The 22,296-nt window shown below is 47.0% G+C and overlaps 7 protein-coding genes across 7 annotated transcripts; 5 read left to right on the top strand and 2 right to left on the bottom strand.

The window, feature by feature from the left end:
• Nucleotides 1-210: 210 nt before the first annotated feature.
• BJ212DRAFT_1463171 (DAHP synthetase) lies at nt 211-2,636 on the top strand (the record flags this gene model as incomplete). The annotated part of the gene is made up of 15 exons (XM_041338945.1): nt 211-334; nt 408-442; nt 511-559; nt 614-712; nt 762-836; nt 914-1,002; nt 1,064-1,081; nt 1,128-1,172; nt 1,227-1,550; nt 1,613-1,854; nt 1,916-1,977; nt 2,030-2,115; nt 2,165-2,381; nt 2,439-2,478; nt 2,533-2,636. Exons 1-15 carry the CDS (start codon nt 281-283, stop codon nt 2,634-2,636), a joined length of 1,539 nt encoding a protein of 512 aa, XP_041192110.1. The 5' UTR covers nt 211-280.
• Nucleotides 2,637-2,736: 100 nt separating this feature from the next.
• BJ212DRAFT_1481954 (HECT-domain-containing protein) lies at nt 2,737-6,507 on the bottom strand (the record flags this gene model as incomplete). Its single annotated transcript, XM_041340339.1, has 15 exons — nt 2,737-2,820; nt 2,873-2,969; nt 3,035-3,111; nt 3,166-3,301; nt 3,355-3,535; nt 3,596-3,728; nt 3,781-3,884; nt 3,943-4,082; nt 4,148-4,456; nt 4,514-4,594; nt 4,655-4,940; nt 4,988-5,771; nt 5,821-5,986; nt 6,034-6,136; nt 6,189-6,507. 15 exons carry the CDS (start codon nt 6,505-6,507, stop codon nt 2,737-2,739), a joined length of 3,000 nt encoding a protein of 999 aa, XP_041192109.1.
• Nucleotides 6,508-6,907: 400 nt separating this feature from the next.
• On the top strand, nt 6,908-8,022 carry BJ212DRAFT_1481953 (polysaccharide lyase family 14 protein; the record flags this gene model as incomplete). Its single annotated transcript, XM_041340338.1, has 5 exons — nt 6,908-7,319; nt 7,371-7,458; nt 7,507-7,706; nt 7,753-7,866; nt 7,946-8,022. 5 exons carry the CDS (start codon nt 6,908-6,910, stop codon nt 8,020-8,022), a joined length of 891 nt encoding a protein of 296 aa, XP_041192108.1.
• A 275-nt stretch (nt 8,023-8,297) lies between these two features.
• On the bottom strand, nt 8,298-10,056 carry BJ212DRAFT_1463165 (uncharacterized protein; the record flags this gene model as incomplete). Its single annotated transcript, XM_041338944.1, has 2 exons — nt 9,737-10,056; nt 8,298-9,677 (listed from the first exon to the last, which is right to left on the bottom strand). Exon 2 carries the CDS (start codon nt 9,636-9,638, stop codon nt 8,298-8,300), a length of 1,341 nt encoding a protein of 446 aa, XP_041192107.1. The 5' UTR covers nt 9,639-9,677; nt 9,737-10,056.
• Nucleotides 10,057-10,802: 746 nt separating this feature from the next.
• BJ212DRAFT_1447546 (pyridoxal phosphate-dependent transferase) lies at nt 10,803-12,490 on the top strand (the record flags this gene model as incomplete). The annotated part of the gene is made up of 5 exons (XM_041338414.1): nt 10,803-10,864; nt 11,119-11,267; nt 11,288-11,526; nt 11,633-11,716; nt 11,765-12,490. The coding sequence occupies 5 exons, from the start codon at nt 10,803-10,805 to the stop codon at nt 12,488-12,490; spliced, it is 1,260 nt and encodes a 419-aa protein (XP_041192106.1).
• Nucleotides 12,491-12,718: 228 nt separating this feature from the next.
• BJ212DRAFT_351369 (acyltransferase ChoActase/COT/CPT) lies at nt 12,719-16,204 on the top strand. The gene is made up of 15 exons (XM_041342993.1): nt 12,719-13,190; nt 13,274-13,291; nt 13,358-13,423; nt 13,484-13,664; nt 13,719-13,785; nt 13,835-13,944; nt 13,999-14,295; nt 14,354-14,433; nt 14,487-14,869; nt 14,922-15,025; nt 15,086-15,195; nt 15,248-15,511; nt 15,571-15,797; nt 15,855-15,929; nt 15,988-16,204. The coding sequence occupies exons 1-15, from the start codon at nt 12,946-12,948 to the stop codon at nt 16,014-16,016; spliced, it is 2,256 nt and encodes a 751-aa protein (XP_041192105.1). The 5' UTR covers nt 12,719-12,945; the 3' UTR covers nt 16,017-16,204.
• On the top strand, nt 16,192-17,447 carry BJ212DRAFT_1362054 (Manganese/iron superoxide dismutase). The gene is made up of 4 exons (XM_041335936.1): nt 16,192-16,533; nt 16,642-16,832; nt 16,892-17,029; nt 17,085-17,447. Exons 1-4 carry the CDS (start codon nt 16,329-16,331, stop codon nt 17,166-17,168), a joined length of 618 nt encoding a protein of 205 aa, XP_041192104.1. The 5' UTR covers nt 16,192-16,328; the 3' UTR covers nt 17,169-17,447.
• The last annotated feature ends 4,849 nt before the right edge of the window (nt 17,448-22,296 follow it).

The following is a 22,296-nucleotide window of genomic DNA, read 5'->3' as shown; positions in this document are numbered from 1 at the left end:
AAGGAATTTGAATGCGCGTACCGGTGTCAGTTAATGAAAGCCTGGACAATAGTCTGCAACAACAATCTAGTTGGCTAGTACTGCTTCTCCATTGAACGCGTTGAACGTTCGAGTTGTCATTCTGTTCAGAGTTCCTAAAACTTTATCGTAACCGTGATTATCTCATCCATCGTTCGGAGAATTCCAGCACTGATACCGTTATTAGACCACTGGGTTGATCAGTGATCAATCAATCAAGCACGAGTCGCACAAGCTACCATAGATCGTGCCGATTTCTCCAATGGCAGACCTGAAGTGGCATCCCTCTTCATGGAAATCGAGGACAGCTGCTCAGGTGGGAACAACATCGTCCAGGTTTAGCGCAATCGATGATGACTCGGAAACGGTTGATTTACCGTCTGCATCAGATAGTGGATTACCCTGACCAACAGCATCTCAAAAGGTCTGTACATACACGTGTAATTTATGCATCCGTAACTTACTACATGTTTTTTTTAATTAAATAAACAGAGTCTTGACAAAAATAAATGGTCTACCCCCCCTCGTAACGCCTGCAGAAGTCTGTGTCCGGTACTTCTACCTGCTGCCGTTCCTTACCGTGACTGCCTTCTAGATTGAACGCCTTCGCTTTCAGTTAGCTGCTGTGCAAAGGAACGAGGCCTTCTTGCTCCATGCGGGAGATTGCGCAGAAAGTTTTGACGCGTGTACTCAAGTGAGCTATTCCATTCTCAAGCCTATGCGGCGTTCTAAGTATTTCGAAGCAAAACATATCAGCGAAGATCGGGTTGATACTTTCGTTTTCTCTCATACTCATTTGGGGTGGACGTCTCCCAGTGGTGCGTTGAAGTGCATGTCATAATGCATGATTGGCCTGCCGGTGCGCATATTTTTACAACGGGCTTTCGCAATCCAGGTACGCATCGGACGTATAGCCGGGCAATATGCCAAACCCAGGAGCAGCAGGACAGAAACAATTGACAATAGGGAGGTTTTGAATTTCCGGTGTGCAATGACCAATTCAGACATTGAGTCGGACACCACCTGATTCCAATTCCTATTGCAGTGGTGACAACGTCAATGGGTACAACAAGAGAACCTATCGTGACTGAAAACTAAACTTTTAGCAGGCTTGACCCCAACGATCGAACCCCGGATCCTGAAAGGCTCCTCAGGTTTGTGTTTGACTACCTTATCATAATCGATATGAACATCCTTCCCCATATTAGTGCCTACTTTCATTCCACCGCTACCCTCAACTACGTTCGTGGCCTCCTCACATCCGGATTCGCTTCATTGCATCACCCGCGAGACTGGTCACTCTCACACGTTCGTTCGCCAGCATTACGGTCAGTATATCCTTGCACATGCTCTTGCACCCCTGATTTCGGATATTGTTTCTACCGCAGGAGCGAGTTTGAAAAAATCACCCAGGGTCTTTCTGACGCGCTTGACTTCAGCCACACGATAGGTGCCGACTCAGGTAGGGAAAGTGTGCCCTTTGACCGGGGCGGTGGTCGAGGTGTTCTAGGCGAGGTTGACTTTTACACGAGGTCAGCTCCCTGATGACATGGCGTGGCGTAGCGGATCAAGTTAATGGCATCGGAAATTTCAGTCATGAAGGGTTAATGTTGGACTGGGAGCAAGCAATGACACGGGAAGCCGATATTATTGGGTCAAAATCGTCTCCGAAGGAAAAGGGCTTCTACAATACTTCCGCCCACTTTCTATGGGTTGGTGACCGTACGCGACAACTGGATGGCGCCCATATCGAATATTTCCGAGGTATACGCAATCCCATCGGCATCAAGGTCGGACCTTCATTAGAAAATGCGGAGCTAATCAGGCTCCTACAAAGTATGTATAATTCATGGCGTACGTCTCGCAGAACGCACTTATCGCATACCTCTCTTCATAGTCGTAAATCCAAACAAAGAAATTGGTCGCGTGACACTCATCACCAGGTATGGAGCAGGAAAAGTGCGTTATTCATTCCCAGCTGTCTCCAACAACCTTTGACCAAGCTATCAAGATCGGAGACTACCTCGCTGGCCACATCGAAGCCGTTAAGCACTCTCAACACCCGGTCGCATGGGTGTGTGATCCCATGCATGGAAAGTACGTTTATATCCTCGATGATGTGGAACGCGGACTGAGTCATTCCAAGCACACTTACTTCCAGCAGTGGCTTCAAAACACGCAACTTCGCGACTATTATCAGTGAGCTGACTTCCTGCATCAGTATTCACGCTGCTTGTGGTTCTCGGCTCGGTGGAGTCAGTCTCGAGTTCACAGGCGAGCTTAACGACGAAGGCTTCAGCGTGACAGAGTGTCTTGGTGGAAGCATGGGGCTCAGCGAAGAACAACTGGGGCTCAGATACCAGGTGTGCTAGACTACGTTCGTATTTGACTTGCTCTTCTTACCCTCAACCTCAACGAAGTCGTTCTGTGACCCCCGACTCAATTTCGAGCAATCGCTTGGTATGAAGAACCAAATTTAAGCAAAGAATTAGTTTCAACTGACGCATTTGACAGACGTCGCCTTCCTCATATCGAACCACTTCAAGGAGGAAAGACTTGGTGACAAAGGAGAAAACAGTATCTATGCTGCCCTTGGAGGAAGAAAAATAGCCCCATAGTAACACGACGGAAGTTGTAAATTCTATATCGTACAGCTGTATATATCCGTGATACAGCAACAACAATACAGTGGTTGAAATTGGTGATCATAGAAGGGTACTATGAGAGATCGAAACCAGCGCCAGAGGAGATTGCCTGCAGGAGCTTGTCGTGAAGCTTTTTTTCGCTCTTATATCTTGGCAGCTGATTCGTGACCAGTCAGTACGCTATAAATGTCAGCACAAAGTTATTTCACCTTTAAGAGATTCACGCAGGTGCTTGAAGTTGGTAATCGGTCTTCATCACTCCCTGCGTCGCGTATGGCAAAGAGGGGGCTTAACTGCTTAAAGCCTCTGGAAAATAATGAGCGCCTGCAACAACAAATATCAAGGGCAAATAATGGAGGCTGTGAACTCACAAAAGTGGCGGTCGACTACAGCTTGTCACAAATCTCAAGAACAGCCGTTGTTGTTCCTGATCGAAATCCTCCAAAACCTGCAGATGAAGGTTAAGATTAATAATATAATCGCAGTCCTTGAAGATACCGACCTTCCAAAAAGTCTGTATGGTGGGTTCGTCATTATCATACAAACCCCCGTATTGGGTATGCGCTCTCAAGTCCTGTACATCCACAGGTGCGTTCACGCCACCTAGCAATATTTGAAGTTCTTGCTGATTGAACATTCTAGAAGGAGCTACATTAACAATCCAGGCAGAGTTAATTTTAACCTAACATACCGAAGCCATTTGGGGTCTATCATATCAGAAAGACCCTCAAAGAATGCCTCGCTCTGGAGCTTGATCTGCTTGCTCAGCCTGTAGTGAGAAGTAAGGTAGATGTATTGCAGTCGGTTCTCTCGGGTGACCGGGACATTACTGCCGTCTGGTATGAGGTCCACAGCTTTGGCGACCCCAAAATCTGGCAACATTCCGCATCAGAAAACCTACAATCCAAGCACATATGTTAAAGATGACCAACCTTCGATCGCAACCGTGAAGTTCAATGCGAGGTCTTCCACATCCCCGGTGTAGTTCTTGAGGAATATCAGACCCTGGTACAAATCAGGATCGAGAGAAGCAAGGTCGTCCAGAAAGCTTTGTTTTTCTAGCCACTTTATCAATGATCAATAACGTGAAGCTTGTTATCAATTACACAGCGATTACCTTGGCCAGGAAAAACCCTGCAAATGGGACCTCGACTAAGATGCCCTTATAAAGTGCCTTACCCAGAATTCGTCCGATGAAGCGATACCAGTTCAAATTGTGCGCTGCATCGGATATGAACGTGAGTGTGTGTATCAAAGAACAAATCTGGGGACAACGTACGTTCTGTGGCATACGAGTGGGGATTAGGGTAAATCTCATTCCTCTTATTCGCTAGCCATAGTCCCCGGTCTGAGTCAAACACTTCTTTGCACAAGGAAGTAAAAAACTCCTTGAATACGCCACCGCCGTCAATCCCGGCCCTAACGAATAGCCACTCCCATCAGTATCTATCTGTAGATTGGGCAATTTTATGCTTTATACGCACTCGGGCTCTCCAAACTGATCGATAAATGTTATTGCGATCGGGGCCCTTAGATCTGCTTCGGCCAGTCTGTCATATCCATCTTGCGCAATATGGCCTCTGCGAATGGATACATCGATCCGCCCACGTGTGTCCCCATTGCGGTTCCACTTATCGTTTTCTACGAAGCGCCGGAAAATCAAAACACGAGTCTCGAATTGGATAGCAAATGGAATATTGTTGAGGACACTGAGCCGAGGGGAAAGGTGTGAAAGCTGTCTCTTCGTCAAGGCCCGTGGCGCTGAGGACTCATCAAGCTGCTGTTCTTCGAACCTGTGAAGACGTCGGTCAGCACAAGTTAGGGATGATAAGTTCATAGGTGCGACGCACACAGCAGCATCTATGAACGAGTTCATGTCGATTTGAGAACTTACATGCCAGTGGTTCTCGGGCATGAATGGTTTGCGGGAGCTGCAAGACAACAAGTTGATATGAATTACTGAGCGACTGCGATGATATGTGCAGACTTACTCCCGTGCATGTATAGCTTGTAGACATTTCGTTATCTTGTCTCGTACGCCTGCCCAACGGAGATTCAGACCCGGTACACCGCCCTCCTGAATCTTCGTTTGGTCATCCCGCCAGTAAAGAGCAAACGCGATGTTAAACAGTGCACGAGAAAAGGCCACCAGTTCGTCCAAAGTCAACGATGTCCGGGAGTTGGAGAAAAATTCGTCATCACCCATCGTCAAGAGAGATTGAGTATAAAGCTCGGTGAGCAGTAGTAGAGGTGGCCACGCTAACCCCAGCGAGGGATCTTGATTATAATCAGTGTGATTCACCGCAGGAGGTATAAAGACAAACCCATCAAAGATGAGATATTTTCATCTTTCCCGAGTGGAGAGTTCCGTACATAGTCACGGTAAATCTCACGCACAAGCCCACCTCCTCCATATAGCAGCAGCGTACTCAGTATTTTGTCCTTCCGGGTAGGCCATACGATGCACAAGTTAACAAGCCATGATACGAGATCGGGAAGTGCGCCACGATCATGCTGAACTGCCTTGAGCAACGCATTCAAGTGCGAAGGACCCGGAAGGGTCTGGAGGCGCTTCTGTGTCCGAGCATCCAGCGGGGGCAGCCTTGGCGTTGGTGCAAAAGATGTAACAACTGCGACGTGCGGTTGTTCTGATTCCGATTCATCATCGTCTGCCCAAGACATTGCGGGAGCGCGGGTATCAGATGCTGATGGTGGATCAAGCGCGTGCACGGGGAGGATGCTCAGTGAAGCAGTCATGAGCTGGAGATATGTTTTCAAGGACGAAAGAGGCAGAATCGCGTATCTTGGGGTGGTAAAAGCATACAGGTTGGCTATGAGATGCACATGGGATTGGAGAGGGATTGTGGAGACAAGGTCGGCAATAGAGGTCGACAAGACTGACAATGAAGATAGAGGAAGCTTTGCGGAAAGGGCTGTGAGTGACGAAATCGGGATTCGATTTGGAAGAAGAGGGATTGTGAGTATATGGACGGCAAGCGACTGAAAACACTGCAAAAATGTCTCTGACGAGCGTTCTAATGTGTTGAGCGGGCGATATATGAGTTCCACAAAGAAAGGCAGGGTTGGGGCATTCTTTGTCTCCGGCCCCTGTGGACAATATAAAAGATATAGAGAAGATGGGCCCAAGGGAACTCACAATGGTTTGTATTGAACGGGCAAGATATTGATACAAGTCATGCCTTACAGCGTATTCGGTGATGCTCACAGTAAGCTGATTACCGGAAAATCCCAACGCTTCAATAGCAGATGCCGGGTTTAAGAGAGTGCACAGGACTTGAAGGCATGAGACAGTGCTTTCAGACCTGGATCAGGTCAGCTCAGTCAAGATACAAATAATATGTATCAAAACCTTGGGCGATCAGAAACAGAGCGTAGGAGTAAAAAGAAAACCTGTCGCATTAATACAAGCCAGTGTTCTCGATCACGGCCATAGGCAAGGCCGAACAGCGAACCTAGATGAACGATAAGCTGGTGGAGGCATGGCGTCAAACAGAAGTCGCGCACCTTGAGAAAGGACCTCCGCAGCCCATTTATCAAGGAAATCGACGTCTTGTCCGATGAGGACGAGGCATCGGAGGCCGGTGAGCCCTGTAATATCCCCTATGAACTGTTCACGAAGTTCCTGGCGGACCCTTCTGGCGTCGGTGACACCACGCCACCAAGCCTGGATTGTAACTGCACTCTCTTGTCGTTTGCGGACAGTTTCCCTCTCGATTCGTCGAGCTCTAGCCTGATTCAAGATAGCTGCTTGAGAGGTGGTGACCGAGCTCGATCCACCAAGATTGATCTCGCGACGTCTTTCGTCCCCAAAGAGTGGCAACATATCCTGTGGTTTTGAAATAAATTTGCGTGCTTGAAGATTTGCCTGTAGAAGTAGTCTCACCCGCTGTTAGAGTGGAGTGATCTGGTAGTACTACCAGTAGGTGGTAAGTAGCAATAAGTATGTCGCAGTACTGTAATGATGCTACGCGTTCTCGCTTGGTCAGCGAATAAACCCTAACCTTAGAATGGGTTTTAAATTCATGTTGGAATTCGCAGCCCACAGTTGCCCACCAGTGAACCAGTGTAAAACTCGGTCGGTAGAGCTAAGCTGTTAAAGGTAATATTGGACGCGACGGCATCGTTCGTTACGCGTTGGTACGAATATCAAATATTGTAACCTCTGCTATCATTTTGCTCCTACTAGGCCCTTCATATATCTTGCCGGCTCGACGGCATTGAGCATGCTTCCGCCTTGGTCGCAATTATTCCCAATCAGCAGCTTTCAGCTAGGATTCACGACGTTCTCGCCCTCTCCTGCATCCATTGCCGAGCTCGATGTCATCTCAGTACCGCTCGCAGATTCTCCTCTTGGGATACACAAAATCATGCGCTCGTTGACTCACGAGGTTATATGTCCACCGCCCTCTCTCCAACCATCCTCGGACGATCCTCAGCTCGCTTGGGAGGCCAAATATCCCAAGGGTTCCTGCAGCCCGAAAACGAAAATCCCTGGTGGATTGGGATTTTATCTTGGTGGACCTAAAGAAATTGTATCATTGTTGGATGTAGGCGCAAAAGAAACAGTTTTTGGATATCGTGTGATGTTTGAGAAAGGTTGGGAGTGGGTCAAAGGAGGGAAATTGCCAGGAATGTGTGCGCATTCCCGATCAGGGTCTTGAATACAATATTGATGCGCAATTGCAGATGGTGGCGTCGGCGACACTGCCTATAGATGCTCTGGTGGACGGCAGAACGACCGCTGCAAGTGTTTTGATGTTCGTCTCATGTGGAGGTGAGTAGCACCCACCCTTTTCTCACTTGTTTCCCGACGTCTGCCTAGGCGTGATGGGAAAGGAGAAATTTACGCCTATCTACCTATGAATGAGACAAATACAAATGCACTTCTTGCGGTTCCCCCCTACTCTACAGCCAACTCTGATTACGGGATTTCAGTCGGAATCGGTGCATGGACCTTTGGGTCAGGTGTCTGGACGACTATAGCACAACGTGTTAAACTCAACGATGTCGGCAGAGCTGATGGTAAGGCGTAGTGATCCCTGGGGTAATACTGAATCTTGTATCCTAGGAGAACTCCAGCTCTGGATTAACGGCGAATGCGTAATCCACGCAAAGGGGCTGATTTTCCGAGAAGACGAGGGATCCCATATCAAAGGCATGCATTTTCAGACGTTTTTTGGAGGTGCGCGAATGCTTCCGTTGCTCGTTGTCTGGTAAATGCTATTTGTTGCAAACTGGTTTCTCATATTATCATTGATCAGGCCATGAGTCCGATTGGGCATCACCCAAAGATCAACGTGCCTGGTTTTCCGACGTCTCTGGAGCCGTCGTTCGTTGATATCTGTTCTCTGAACGAGTTATTTCGCGTTCGTTCATACTACGTGTATCTCCACAATACATCTCCAGTAAGGCATTTAGCCATATATCTTGACTGATCGACTCAGCTCCCTTTTGATTTTCTTTGTTTGAAATGTTTGTCATGATACACATGCCGTCCAATTTATTTTCGAATGTGCCCTGAGGTACTTTGATTGACCTCTTAATAAATAATATGTGCTACTCGAAGCTTTCATTGCGGCAAGTCACAATATGTAGATATGAATCGGACATTCATCACAACAATACTACAACAAGCGGTTCCTGGCTGCCCCACCCAGTGAATGTCGTACGCACAGTAAGCACATTGCTCGTATTCACCTTGTGCAATTCTTTTCCCTCTACAGCACGACCCAGTAGGAAACAGAGGTAGTCTTTCTGAGGATAAAGCACGCCGACTTCCTCGCCGCGGCGCTGACCTCGTTCGTAGTTGACTATTCCCAGCGCGAACTCGCAATACTTGTCGTTCGAGCGAGAGGTCTGTACAACCACTGGAGCAAATGAGGCAGTTGTGAATCTAATAGGTACGATGAACCGGAAGGTCCCGTCGTGTTGTGGCTCTAACTTGCCATTGACAACCGCAAGCTTGATCTGCAAGCCCTGGCGCGTCAACCTAAACTCGTTATCACCGTGTACCTCCCGATTTTGTTCATCTTTCCGCTCCTCTGGAAATCTAGATGCATCGAATGGACAGTAGCAACGTGGCAATCTGGGGATGGCAGCGCTATGGCTGGAAGACGGCCCCGCCCACGCAAACATATCCCATTCATCGCATTTCTGGATGATGACCTCCATCAAACGATGGAAGGCCGATTCTCCTTCTCCGTATGCAATTGGCATGCTAACATCGAAGATACTGATAAGGGAGTATGCCGCATCTTCAACCCTGGTTGTCGTACGTTTGGACGCCCATTTCATTTTTTTACGAATCTGAGTTGGCCCGGGGGAGAAGTGTTGGAGGTCTTCAACTGAAATACTAGTGATGATCGAGATGTCCTTCATGAGTTGATCGTCGTGCTTGTCATTTGGGAGGTCCGTGCGGCGTAGAGGTTTCCAATCCTTGCCGAAGAATTTAATCGAAAGGGGTGCGAGGAGTTCCTGTAAAGTCCACCCTCTCGTAAACCAAACGTCGTTCATCATCTGCTGCGAATCCGAGGAGTCCGCGAGGTGCACAATGCAGATGTCTGTATTACGATACCACCTGAACATCGAGCGTATAGCCTCATCAAGCTCTGTGTTGTTCGTTTTGTCGATGCAGCATGTATCCGACCATGCCAACCGGTATCCAAATTCCCTCGCCTTCTCGCAGAACTTTGACAGCTTCTGAAACCCATCTCTGCCGCATTCCCTTCCGTAACGGATATCCTGAAAAGTGGGCTCTCCCTCGCGCAACCATCGGTGCGAAAAGATGGCATACTTGAGGGCAGGTTTGATAAGCTCCCGTATGGCATCTTTAGAGGACCGTATCTTGTTTAGCTCGTCATCATTGAGCTTTCTTGGCTTGAAGAGTTTGCTCAGCTCTCCGCGCTCCACTATCCTCATCTCTGAGTCGCCAATATATATCAGATGAGCCGGCATATGATTGGTGACATAATAATCAAACAACTGCAAGACTTCCTAGTAGTGATTGAGACTTGGTGAGCGCATGGGGGCGATCTAGACAGGTTCACTTGTACCTTTTCATTTCTAGGATCAAATGGTGGCGCACCCCATTCGTCTGGGTATAGCTCCAAAGTATCCTCTATCGTCAACTGTAGGTACGCGGTGAGTATCTTGCAAGCTACATATGCATCATAAAAGTTACCGAATTGTTCCGGGGGATCGACTGCATGATGCAAACATGCAAAAGCTGTCGTTGAAAGGTGGACGGTGTTGGTGGAAGACTGGATATGTGACGGCCGCTTATATCCTCAAAGTTGAAGAGGAGCCTTTCAAAATTCCACCGCCCAAGGATCAGACTGTTCGACAGGCTTCTGTCCAATAATAATAACATTGGCGGTAACATCGAGGATTGGCTTGTCTCCCGCATGGTTACCGTGATATAGAATCAAGTGATGGATGTCTGGGCCTGGTGAGTACAAAGATCCTGGCGTCTATCGTTGTTAATCACCTGGACGTAACGCGTGTCAACGGAATGCAGGATCTTGGATATACAGATACATCTCAAGCTGCTCCACGGGCCTCTGATTCCAATTCATCTTGATGATGCATCGCATCCTTGGTGAGTACCCTAAGCAGAAGTATCGATGTACCTGCATTGATATTCATCTCTGATGTACATGTCGTCCAGCGGCGACGGGCTGGTCACTAGTATATATGGTCACCGTCTGGGATATGGAATCAAATGATAGATGCCTGGCCCCCCGGCCTGGTGACTCGGAGTACTTGAAAGATCTTTCAGAGCATCCATCACGGTTGTTATATAATAACTTGGACACTACCGGATGTACTTTTATCGTGGGACCTATACACGTCTCCAGTTTCCCCTCCGATTCCAGTTCGTCTTGATCGTGATCGCATCCTTGGTGAGCATCCTAAGCATGTACCTGCATTAATATTAATATCTGGTATACGTGCCGTCCAGCGGCTCTGTGGACCCCAGACTGGAATACAAGGTAACCTTTAATTTGATTCGGATTATTGGGATAATTTAGGAAGTAGATACAAAAACGCCAAAGCCGGATTTCGACCTAGCTATGAAAATAATTCAACATGCGCTGGCTCATTCAATGCTGGCAAACGATGTCTGATTACGATGCTACTGCTATTGGTGAATATGGAACGGAGCGCCATGAAGGAGGGTGGTAAGTTTAATTGCCTGTGCAATTAACCGTACGTTCTTCCCATGCTCAGTGCTCACCTGTCCCATCGCATCTCTATCCCATTCATTGCACCAAAAAGTCGGGCCCACGGTGGTGGAGTTCAGCCACACGATAAATCGTTGCTAATGTTGTCTTCGTTGTCCTTCCGGTTATCACGTGGAGTGTTGAGCACAATATCACCTCCGTGTGTACTTGCATCATATAAAAAAACTCATCTGACTGAAGACATGCTGCAGTATTCCACACGCAAAATCATGGGGAGTGGTGTATAAGCCGACAACAACACGGCCCTTGCTTGACATGTCGCAAGGTGTTCCAGGAACTCCTCCACCCAAAGTCCTTCTCGAGGCTCTATCACAATCATCGTCTTCTCCGAATCATCAGGGTACTGCCATGTTCTCGGAGAATCTGCCCTTCGTTCGGCCTTTGCGGAGGAGATGAAGACAGTATATGGACGAGAAATGGATATTACCCAAGATGACATTGCTATCACAGCTGGGTGCAATATGGCATTCGTTGCGACTGTGATGTGTCTTGCTGATCCAGGAGACGAGATTATCCTGCCAGTTCCATGGTACATTTGTCGTCTCTCCTTTGTGATCCTGCTCAAAAGACGTCGGATAGGTATTTCAACCACCAGTATGGTAGTTTACTCGCCGAGTCTGCTCTCATTTACCCGATCGCCTGCCCAGAATGAGCTTGAATCTTCTCGGCATTAAAACAGTCCCACTATATACTCGCGCTAATAAGGCCTTCCTTCCTTCAACAAGCGACTGCGAGAAGTTAATCAACTCACAGACAAAGGCAATCGCGCTCGTGACTCCAAACAACCCAGTTCGTTCCTTTCTGGTTGACATGCGTTAACTCATAACCACCATACAGACAGGTGCAATTTACTCTCCAGACTTGATCTCAAAGTTTGCCGAGCTCGCACAGAAACACAAGATTGCTCTTGTCCTCGATGAGACTTACCGAGATTTTGTGGACACCATGCCTCCGCACACCCTTTTCGCTCCATTTCAGACGGAGGTGTTAAAGTCCTCTTCGTCATGGAGATCAAACGTCACTCATCTCTTCTCCTTTTCCAAGTCTTACTGTTTCCCTGGACATCGGCTGGGTTTGATTGCAGCGTCACCCGACCTCTTGAAACACGTCACCACCACACTCGATTGCCTACAAATATGTGCACCACGCCCTCCACAATTAGCTCTCGCTTCTCCAGGCTTGTTGCCTATATTGCGTCAGTCAATCCAAGCCAGTGCTCAATCGCTTAAAATACGCCACAATATCTTCCGCACGCATCTCCCTCCCAATTGGACGATCGGATCACAAGGCGGTTATTTTGCCTTCGTAAAGCACCCTTTTGTCGGGATCCCTGCAATCACATTATGCCAACGGCTTGCGGAAGAACTCGGCGTTTTGGCTCTTCCCATGCAGTTCTTCTGCGATGACAGCATCGGACCTGACCTCGAGTCATTTGGTCAGTCAAAGACGGACTGGGAGCGCTGGATTAGATTCTCAGTGGCGAATGTGAGTGATGACATGGTAAAACAAGTATGTGGGCGACTGCATGAGTGCGAGTGGCACCTCGGTTTGAAAGCAGAGTAGTCCAAATTAGTTTGTGCTTACAGATGCTACTTGTTGCCACGGATTAGAGGTGATTGTGCCGCAGCATCTTGGGGACAGAGGACGGCTCAGAATGATCCGAACCCCTGATTTGTTGAAAACCAGTACCTTACGTTATGCGCTCTGAGGTACCCGTACATGTATGAGATGGAGTTTGAGCGCACACACGGGACTGAGATAGGTTGGGTTGAGTCTGAATGGCCGCTGTAAGTCCCGGCCATGCCAATTTTGAGTTGACCTCAGATCCAAGAGAACCGGTGGGTCACCATGCTTAGTAGGGCCTTGTGTTGGTCATGAGGTGGGCTGTTCCAGCTAGCTCCGCACTTTCAAAATCAAAGCCTAATCTGTCATATTCACTCGAGAAACTACAAAGAGAGCGAAGCTTGTCAAATGACTAATTAGCGTGGTGTCTTCCTCTCTCTGTCACTGTCAATACTATGGCAACTCCAACCTTCCGCCCAACTACTCCGCCCACTGGACGCACATTTGCGAGCCAGCATACCCTGCCGAAGCTCCCAGTTCCATCTCTCGATGACACCTGCAAGCGCTACTTGACTGCTCTTCGAGGTCTCCAGGATGACAAGGAACATGCTGCTACTCAGCGTGCTGTTCGAATTTTCTTAGATGGTGAAGGTCCCGCTCTACAGAGGAGATTGAATGAGTGGGCACAAGAGAAAGCGAGGTGAGTTTCATCCATCGCTAATCGAACTACTTTTTCATCGCGGCTTTCCGGATCTTACCTGGCGACTCTTTCGCTGCTCGTAGCTATATCGAGGACTTCTGGTGAGCTTCCCTTATTTTGCTCCGGGGCACTTCCTCAAATCATGGGTATCTCATCCTTGTGGGTAGGTATGAAAGTTATCTCTCGCACAGCGATCCTGTAGTACTTGCTCTCAACCCGTTTTTTGTCCTCGAGTACGTTTCATGTGATTTTCATTTGCATTCTAAAACCCTCCTTAAATCCATTGCCGGCAGGAATGATCCTACCCCAGATCGGGGCTCTCAGCTACCCCGCGCTACGGCTCTTATTATATCGTCATTAGGCTTTATTCATGATCTCCGTCAAGGTCTACTTGACCCCGATGCCGTACGCGGTCGTGCACTAGATATGGATCAGTACAGTAGATTGTTCGGGACTGCTCGTATACCAACAGAGGTACGTCTTTCAAAATTGCTCCTGAACTCAAATTAAATCTATTCGTTCGGTCAGCGTGGCTGCAAAATGCTCGTGAATAACGCGGCTCGTCATATGGTAGTTTTGCGGAGAGGACAGTTCTGTTAGCTGGACATGCTAGCCCATGCATTCAGCTGCTAATATCTCACTAGATTGGTTTGATGCCCTTGATGAGGACAACCGACCACTGTTAACAGAGCGCGAGGTTCTTCGCAACCTCCAGGCCATCTGCAAGGACGCTGACAAGACCCCGATTACTGAGGTCAGGACTTATTGAACAACACTTACCTACTCCCTCTAATCATGGCTCATAAAGGTTGCTCGTACGGCTATTGGTGTTCTCACGACTGAGAATCGGAAGACTTGGTCTTCTCTTCGACATGAACTCGCCCAGGACAAGACAAATGCAGCGTGCCTACGCCTGGTCGACGATGCCTTGTTCGTTGTCTGCTTGGATGATGCATCCCCAGGTCGCGATGGTATTGGCGCGCTTGTTCGAAACGGCGAAAAGGGAGAGGACCTTGCTGCTCTATGTAGTAATTTCCTCTGTGGAACTTATGACCTGCGAGAAGGTGTGCAGGTTGGCACGTGCACTAACCGGTGGTATGACAAGGTGAGTCAGCGTTCACGATGTTTGTTGGTAATTTATTTCATTTGTTATTCAATTTAAGCTACAAATCATCGTGTGTGCGGACGGTGCCGCCGGCATTAATTTTGAACATACCGGCGTTGACGGCCACACAGTTTTGAGGTACCTCCCAGGCGCCTCAAACTTGTTTTCTTATATGTTCATGTTACCATCAGGTTTGCCGCAGATGTCTTCACTGAAGGCCTAATGCTGCTTGCGCGTTCAATCAATCCCTCTGCACCCACGCTGTTCCACGCGTCCCTTTCCCCGCACGCCAAATCCTACAAGCCCCCCAAGTCCATAGCTAACGGCAAATTGCCAATAACTTCTCAAAGTTTCTCATACGATACCACACCCTCTAAGCTCATATGGACCCTGACTCCCTCAATTCGAGTCGGCATCCGATATGCTGAGACGCGGCTGAGTGACCTTATATGTCAGAATGATTGTCAGGCGCTCGAGTTCAAAGGTTATGGAAAGAATTTCATTACGAGTCATGGTTTCAGCCCCGATGCGTTCGTGCAGATGGCTTTCCAGGCGGCATACTTCGGACTCTATGGTTAGGATGCGCTCTTCAGAGATTCCGAAACCTTATGCTGACGCGGTGATAGGGAGAACGGAATGTACTTATGAACCTGCGATGACGAAGGCCTTCCTTCACGGGAGGACTGAAGCAATCCGGACAGTGCAACCAGAGAGTGTCGAGTTCACGAAGGTAAGCGCCCACGTGATCATCGGGCCCTTCTTCCTTATTGGTTTCCATTCGTCTATTTAGACATTTTTCTCGGAGTGTTCGCCTGATGAGAAGATCCATAAATTGCGCAAGGCCTGTGAGCGACACGTACAACTTACGAAGGAGTGCAGCCAGGGCTTTGGCCAAGACCGGTCGGTTATCCTGTTAGCTGTACCCGATTTCAGTATTGATGGCTTGCTGTAGACACCTATATGCATTATACTGCTTGCATCAGCGTCAGGTCACAGGAAACCTTGATCCATCTCCCGACGACCCGATCCCAAACGAAAATATCCGGAACAATGTCCTTCCATCGATCTTCGCTGACCCGGGCTGGAATCTACTAAGTACCTCTATCTTGTCCACTTCAAACTGCGGAAATCCTGCATTGCGCCTGTTCGGATTCGGGCCTGTTGCGGCTGATGGGTATGGTATTGGGTATATCATTAAAGAGAACGGAATTAGCGTGTACGCCACAATTTTATTATCAAATGACGTGTCATTGACACTCACGACTGCGCCCGTAGTGTCGCTTCATCGAAACATCTACAGACTCGTCGATTCCTGGATACCCTCCAGGGATATCTGTTAGAAGTTCAGAGAATCTTAATTCAGCTCCACCGCTCTGCAAACGAACGCCCTGCGCCATTTGTTGATCATGCTGGTATCCTCCGTGACTCCAAGACTGGTCGGCCAATCAACGGCCATGGTTACGGGTCAGACGAATCGGGGAGCGACTATGAGGATACCATGCGTGAGTCATTTGGTTGTTCACAGCTTTTCGTAAGCTTACTAATAGATATATTCTTAGCCGGGTATTCGTTCTTTGATAGTGGTGATATCGATCTGCTCGGACGCCGCAAGAGAAGTCCGTATGCGAATATTGGTATGTCTGAACGTCCTCGTGTCATATTCTGCCAATGCTGATTCACCCCGGCGTGTAGGAAAAGTCCTCCCGCTGTCAGAATATTGACAGAAGGCGACTAAATGGTGTATGTGTGCAAGTATCGGAGTATATATATCCTGGCCTATGATTCCATTACTTTCGTATATCACTACATTTATGATGTATCTGATGTCAGAGTCGACCCCATCTGTATATGTAATCATGTGATGTGCTCAAAGGACCATATAATGACATTCCGTGGGCTAGCGATGCCCGCTAGCACGTATGCGGCGCGCCGGTGTTGGCAAACAAATGACAACTGAGATAAATGGATGATATCAGTCTCCTAAAATCTTCCCACTCTCTTGACTTCACCACCATTGTCTCATCGAAGCCATCATGTCCGCCCACACTCTCCCTGATCTCCCATACGCCTATGATGCTCTCGAGCCTTTCATCTCGAGGCAGATCATGGAGCTTCACCACAAGAAGCACCATCAAACCTATGTGAACGCTCTCAATGCTGCCGAGGCTAGCTACGCAAAAAGCTCCACCCCCAGGGAGCGCATCGCCCTCCAGGCAGCACTCAAGTTCAACGGTGGTGGTAAGTCTTCATACTTCACTCAGGCGAGTTATCGCGTCATCGGTGTTCTTATCTTATCGCTCGTCATCGATCATGACTCATCGCACGTTATTCATTACACGTACTTAGGTCATATCAACCATTCTCTCTTCTGGAAGAACCTGGCGCCTGCCTCCAGTGAGGGCAAGGGTAACGGTGGTTCCCTGAAGGCTGGTCCTCTTAAGGAGGCCATCGAGCAGACCTTCGGGTCGCTCGATGCGCTCAAGAAGGAGTTCAATGCCACCACCGCTGGTATTCAAGGTTCCGGATGGGGCTGGCTCGTAAGTTTCTTGTTTCATTGCACATGGTTGATGTAGTGTTCACGGCGCTTCATGCTCAGGGTTTGAACCCCTCCACAAGGCGCCTCGAGATCACCACGACTGCAAACCAGGACCCGCTTCTGACTCACGTCCCTATCATCGGGGTTGACATCTGGGAGCATGCTTTCTACCTCCAGTATCTCAACGTTAAGGTTGATGTGAGTTATTATTCTTCGTTAGAGCGAGATACAGTTCATTGATCACATCTTCTAGTACCTGAATGCCATTTGGAGCGTCATCAACTTTGAGGAGGCTGAAAAGAGGTACACAGAGGGTCTTTCTTCTAGCAAGCTGTAAGCTCTCGAGGACGGCAACAGAATAAAATGACAGAGAAATGAATTCGCGTTATGTTGTATTATCGATGCGTCGCTTGTCGCAATGAATTTTATCTATTATTCATTCCGATCAGTTTGGTTTCATGTTGAAAAACGTTTGCTTGTTCAATCTATTTTCCCTTGAAGAAGTCGTTTATATTTACCACAGTATGCGCATACAAACCTCATGATTTATATGTCAGCAAGGCTAATTAGACATGCAACAGCCCAATCTATGTGCACAGGTTTGTTGCTTGTCTGACATTCAGCACCGTCGCCCTTTACTGTCACAAGGAAACCAGCAGGAATCCTTCGGAGACCGAAGCTTGGAGAAAATCGTGAATACGTGCTGGGCGGAGATAGGTACCACGAACTGGTAACGGCGACTTATTGTACTCCACTGAAGTGTGTTCTGGCTGGATTGGCTCCTAACCCGGGGGTGCCTTTTAATAGAAGAAATGAGGGTCTGGATAGGGGAGTCTCGAAGGTACCATCGAGTGGCTCAATGAACATAGACACGGCACGGCACTGCATAGTATTATTGATGCCGACGTGTAGCGTACGAAGTTTGTCTCTCCTACTACGAAGTGTTCTGGCTGGCTGGGCTCCTTGCCCAAGGGCGCTGGGAGGGCGATCAGGGATGCCATCGATAAGGCTTGGCATGGACATGTAGCTAAATGTTGCAGTATTCCGGCACAACGCAGACGCAGAATACATCACGCTGCTGATTATATAGCACTTTTCTATATGGGTCGTGGTTAGGAAGGGGTCGTTTCAAGACATTTCACAAATATAATCCTCCACTGGAACTGTTCCACTGGAGGGTCACAGAGTACCAGGGTATCGACAACAATGATCTCCACTGGAACCGTTCCACTGGAGGGTCACAGAGTACCAGGGTATCGACAACAATGATCTCCACTGGAACCGTTCCACTGGAGGGTCACAGAGTACCAGGGTATCGACAACAATGATCTCCACTGGAACCGTTCCACTGGAGGGTCACAGAGTACCAGGGTGTCGACAACAATGATCTCCACTGGAACCGTTCCACTGGAGGGTCACAGAGTACCAGGGTGTCGACAACAATGATCTCCACTGGAACCGTTCCACTGGAGGGTCACAGAGTACCAGGGTGTCAACAACAATGATCTCCACTGGAACAGTTCCATCGGAGGCTCAACTCCATGACAAGACAAAGACATTATGTAAGCTAATACCTGATCAACTAATTGATGAAAACCAATGTCGTAGCCCTCGTCAAGGGGAGTCTATCCATAGTCTAATGACATCAATAGGATAAGATCCTAATGAATTATAAGCAAAATACTCGAAATCGAAGGGTTCAACAAAGCAACTCAACCGTGGGAACTACTCCGATAAAAATGCAAAAATCAAGCAAAATCAAGCAAAGTCTGAACGAGGATTCGACCCGGGCCATAAGGATAAGGATAAGGAATACGATAGTCAAGACTACGATAGCAAAAAATCAAGAAAACAAGCAAAAGACAAGGATAAGGATCACGACGGTCAAGACTAATATTCTGCTCCGCGGAGCACGGGGCATCCTACTGTCCCAGCCTGTCCCAATGTGTCCCCACCTGTCCTGATGTGTCCCTACTTGTCCCCACTTGTCCTGATGTGTCCCTACTTGTCCCAGCCTGTCTCAATGTGTCCCCACTTGTCCTGATGTGTCCCTACTTGTCCCAGCCTGTCTCAATGTGTCCCCACTTGTCCTGATGTGTCCCTACTTGTCCCAGCCTGTCCCAATGTGTCCCCACTTGTCCTGATGTGTCCCAATGTGTCCTGATGTGTCCCTACTTGTCCTAATATGTCCCTACTTGTTCTAATGTGTTCTGATGTGTCCCTTCATGTCCTGATGTGTATGTCCTGATTTGTCCCTACTTGTCCCAATATGTCCTACCTTGTCCTGACTTGTCCCTACTTGTCCCAATATGTCCTGATATGTCCTGACTGGTCCCTACTTGCTCTAATATGTCCTGCCTTGTCCTGACTTGTCCCTACTTGTCCCTACTTGTCCCTATGTGTCCTGATGTACCCCAACTATTTACTCTTGTCCTAACTATGTCCTTGCTTGTGTTGATATGTCCCGACTTGTCCTGATATGTCCTCACAGCAACTTAGGGTAGTCATTATGGCCATTATGACTGTTATGACAATTATAAAACTTTTCATGCAATTCTTTAAGACTAGGTATCCTGATGAAGGTGTATGTGATCCTTACTATTACAATCCTAAGCCAAAGAAGCAAAAATGCTAGCAACAATACAAACATCTCACCAAGTCTTTCTTCAAAAGTGTTCATGATTTTTAGGTCAGTTACTTATATCTCACTAAGGTCTTATCCTAATGGTGTCAGGAGACTATGGATAGACTCTCCTTGACAAGGACTGCGACTTTGGATTTCATGAACAAATTCCCACATTTGAAGTCATAGCTAATCAGCAAAACACAAAAATTCTTTAAGTCCATGATATGGTCTTACTTGACATTGCTTATATAAGCAACATTGTGGTCAACCACAAGTGTTTTCCTATGTTTTCCTTGCTCTCTTTTCTATTCAAGTGGATTTACCTTTCAGTCTCTGCCTTCTAATGTGTCTCAATGTATCTAAGTGTATTTCTCTATTTCTCAAGTGACCCTCTCTAACATATTCTCTTCTCTTTAGGTCTTTTCCTTCCTTCCTATTTGCCTACTTTGACTCTATCTTCCTGAGTCCCTCTCTCTCCAACAAGGTTTCCCTTAAATTTTCGCATTTTTGCTTATTCTGGTTCTTGGTAAGTTTTTCTTTCTGTCTTCTACACCCTTCTCTGATCCTCTCTCTTCACTCTAGCTCACCAGCTCACCATCTCTCTTCACCCTGGCTCACCATCTCACCCTCTCTTCATCTATCTCTTTAGCCTGGCTCTCACCTTCTCCTTTGATGTCACATTTTACCTATTTGATAAGTCTCTTTGTCTCTTTCACAGTCTTCCTTCTCCTCTTCTCCCTTCAATTTTCATGTTTTGCCTATTCATACTATCATAATTCATGAAGGATCCATCTTTTATACACTGGGAAGTGACTAAGAGTAACATTCACTATATGAAAGAATTAAAGGGTTTACATCTTACCTTAGGACAGACAGATGAAGAGCTAGAACCATTTGTAGACACAGATTGGGCAAGTCAACTGCATAGTGTTACAACCATGTATGCCCCTATTCATTTTCTCTCTTACTGTGTATTACATCATGAGCCACATGATGCCACCACTAGACTTATCATTGACTCATACCTTGTATTACATCACGACTGCCATTGCCATCATTAGATGACCTATTCTTGCTATCACTTACACGTCCTTTATCTCTGACTCATATCTGTTCTCACATCTGCCCTAAAGCACTTGTAGTTCCCTATAAATAGTTCTCTTGTATGCTTTAGTTCTGCACTTTAATCTTACTAGGTTTTACCTGAAACATCCTTCACTTGAGACCTCCAATCTCTTGTCATCTGAACCGTACTTTAAGATAGAAGCACTCCTTCTGTCTTAGCTTACACTGAACGCTTGACTTATTGTCTTATGTAGAATCTCAGCAGAGGTCTTAACTCTTATCAAGTTGTCTGTCATTAGAACTATCCTAGTTTGTAACACATAGATATTCAATGTCTGGATATGTGGTAATGTTACATGACTCACCAATCACATGGAGCACCAGGAAACAGCTTACAATTGCATGACTAAAGCAGAGTATATTACACCTACCTCTGTGGCATGCAACATCTTCTACTTTAAGTCACTACTCAGTGAGCTACACAAACTAACAAGAGAACTGATCCTCACCTACTGTGACAACTGAAGTACAATAATGGGTTTCAAAGTATGTGGTGTGCATATGTTGGAACTTCACAAAAACAAGAACATGTATTGATATTCAAGCTCCACGTAAAACACACATGTTACTGATCAATCCTATCATGGAAAGTATCCAGTATTGTGGAATAGATAATTGATAAGCCTGTACTATTCTCTACCATCCCTCCTGATGCACATCTCAGAGTGTAAAATGGTACTAGAGGCCCTTCATGAAACAAACAGGAATCTGAAGCTTGCTTGGTACCTCAAGCTAGTAAACATGTTAATAGATGATGACTCATCTGACCCTGAGCCATCTGATGAGTCTAGCTCAGTTGGACTCCAACTCAGTCTTAGACTTGGGCTCTATTGATTCTGATCTATCATCAAATATCAGCATGGATTCCATAAGTTCTTTTGATACCTGGATGTCCTTGTGTTTGTAGAACTCATCAATAAAATTATCCATCATCTGGTTTTTACAACAATTCTTATAATCCACAACTACCTGTCACCATTCAGCTGGCAATATTTTTGAATGCTGCTGGCCACTACAGAAATGCAGCAACCACAGAACACATGGCTGACTGGGCAGGGGTTTTGGTCAGAACAGTATATAACTGCTATTGGCATGTTATGGTTGTGATTCTGCAGCACCATGATGATGTCATCCACTTCAACCCACTGGAGGCCAAAGATCAGATTGAGATAGATTGAGTGAAGGACTGGGTTGAGGAATGTGCATGTCAAGAGTGGCATGATGGATTTTTGCATGTTGATGGTACACCATTCAATGTGTACCGATGAAAAAAGGTCAAACACAATGCTGGTGAGAAATGGCTCGCATGAGCACTTCAGGCACATCGAAGTAATGTTGATCACATTGGTCCAGTACTGTTACTGCCTTTGCAAGCTTCATTAGCACTTCAACTTGGTTTGATCAAGTAAACAACTGGACAAAATACATGACTAGTATTGGCTACTGTCATCTACTAGCTAACATCTATTGCTGTTGAAGACATTAACTGTATGCACATCACCAATGCTTGCTCCCAAAAATGCCTCCTACTGTGAATGGTCCTGTCATCAATGAACTGTGCCAAGTGGGCATGTAGCACCTGTCCCTGTAGACTTGATGTATCACTTCCTGCAATTATAGATAAAATGGGATACAATAATTCCAATAGCTCATAGGTGTCTACACTTGTAGGGCTGATACATCAGTGGAGGATCCTATCAGGACACTCCCATAA

The sequence above is a fragment of the Suillus subaureus genome (assembly GCF_016647635.1).
Source record: "Suillus subaureus strain MN1 chromosome Unknown BJ212scaffold_20, whole genome shotgun sequence".
NCBI classification, from domain to species: Eukaryota; Fungi; Basidiomycota; class Agaricomycetes; order Boletales; family Suillaceae; genus Suillus; species Suillus subaureus.
The sequence above is the reverse complement of the archived record's forward strand: the minus strand, read 5'-3'. Positions and strand labels throughout refer to the sequence as shown.

Coding starts and splice junctions, on each gene's coding strand:
- BJ212DRAFT_351369 (XM_041342993.1), top strand. CDS start 12,946: ATGGCAACTCCAACCTTCCGCCCAACTACTCCGCCCACTGGACGCACA. Junction 13,665..13,718: donor CTGCTCGTATACCAACAGAG/GTACGTCTTTCA, acceptor TCGTTCGGTCAG/CGTGGCTGCAAAATGCTCGT. Junction 14,296..14,353: donor CTAACCGGTGGTATGACAAG/GTGAGTCAGCGT, acceptor ATTCAATTTAAG/CTACAAATCATCGTGTGTGC.
- BJ212DRAFT_1362054 (XM_041335936.1), top strand. CDS start 16,329: ATGTCCGCCCACACTCTCCCTGATCTCCCATACGCCTATGATGCTCTC. Junction 16,833..16,891: donor GTTCCGGATGGGGCTGGCTC/GTAAGTTTCTTG, acceptor CTTCATGCTCAG/GGTTTGAACCCCTCCACAAG. Junction 17,030..17,084: donor ATCTCAACGTTAAGGTTGAT/GTGAGTTATTAT, acceptor CACATCTTCTAG/TACCTGAATGCCATTTGGAG.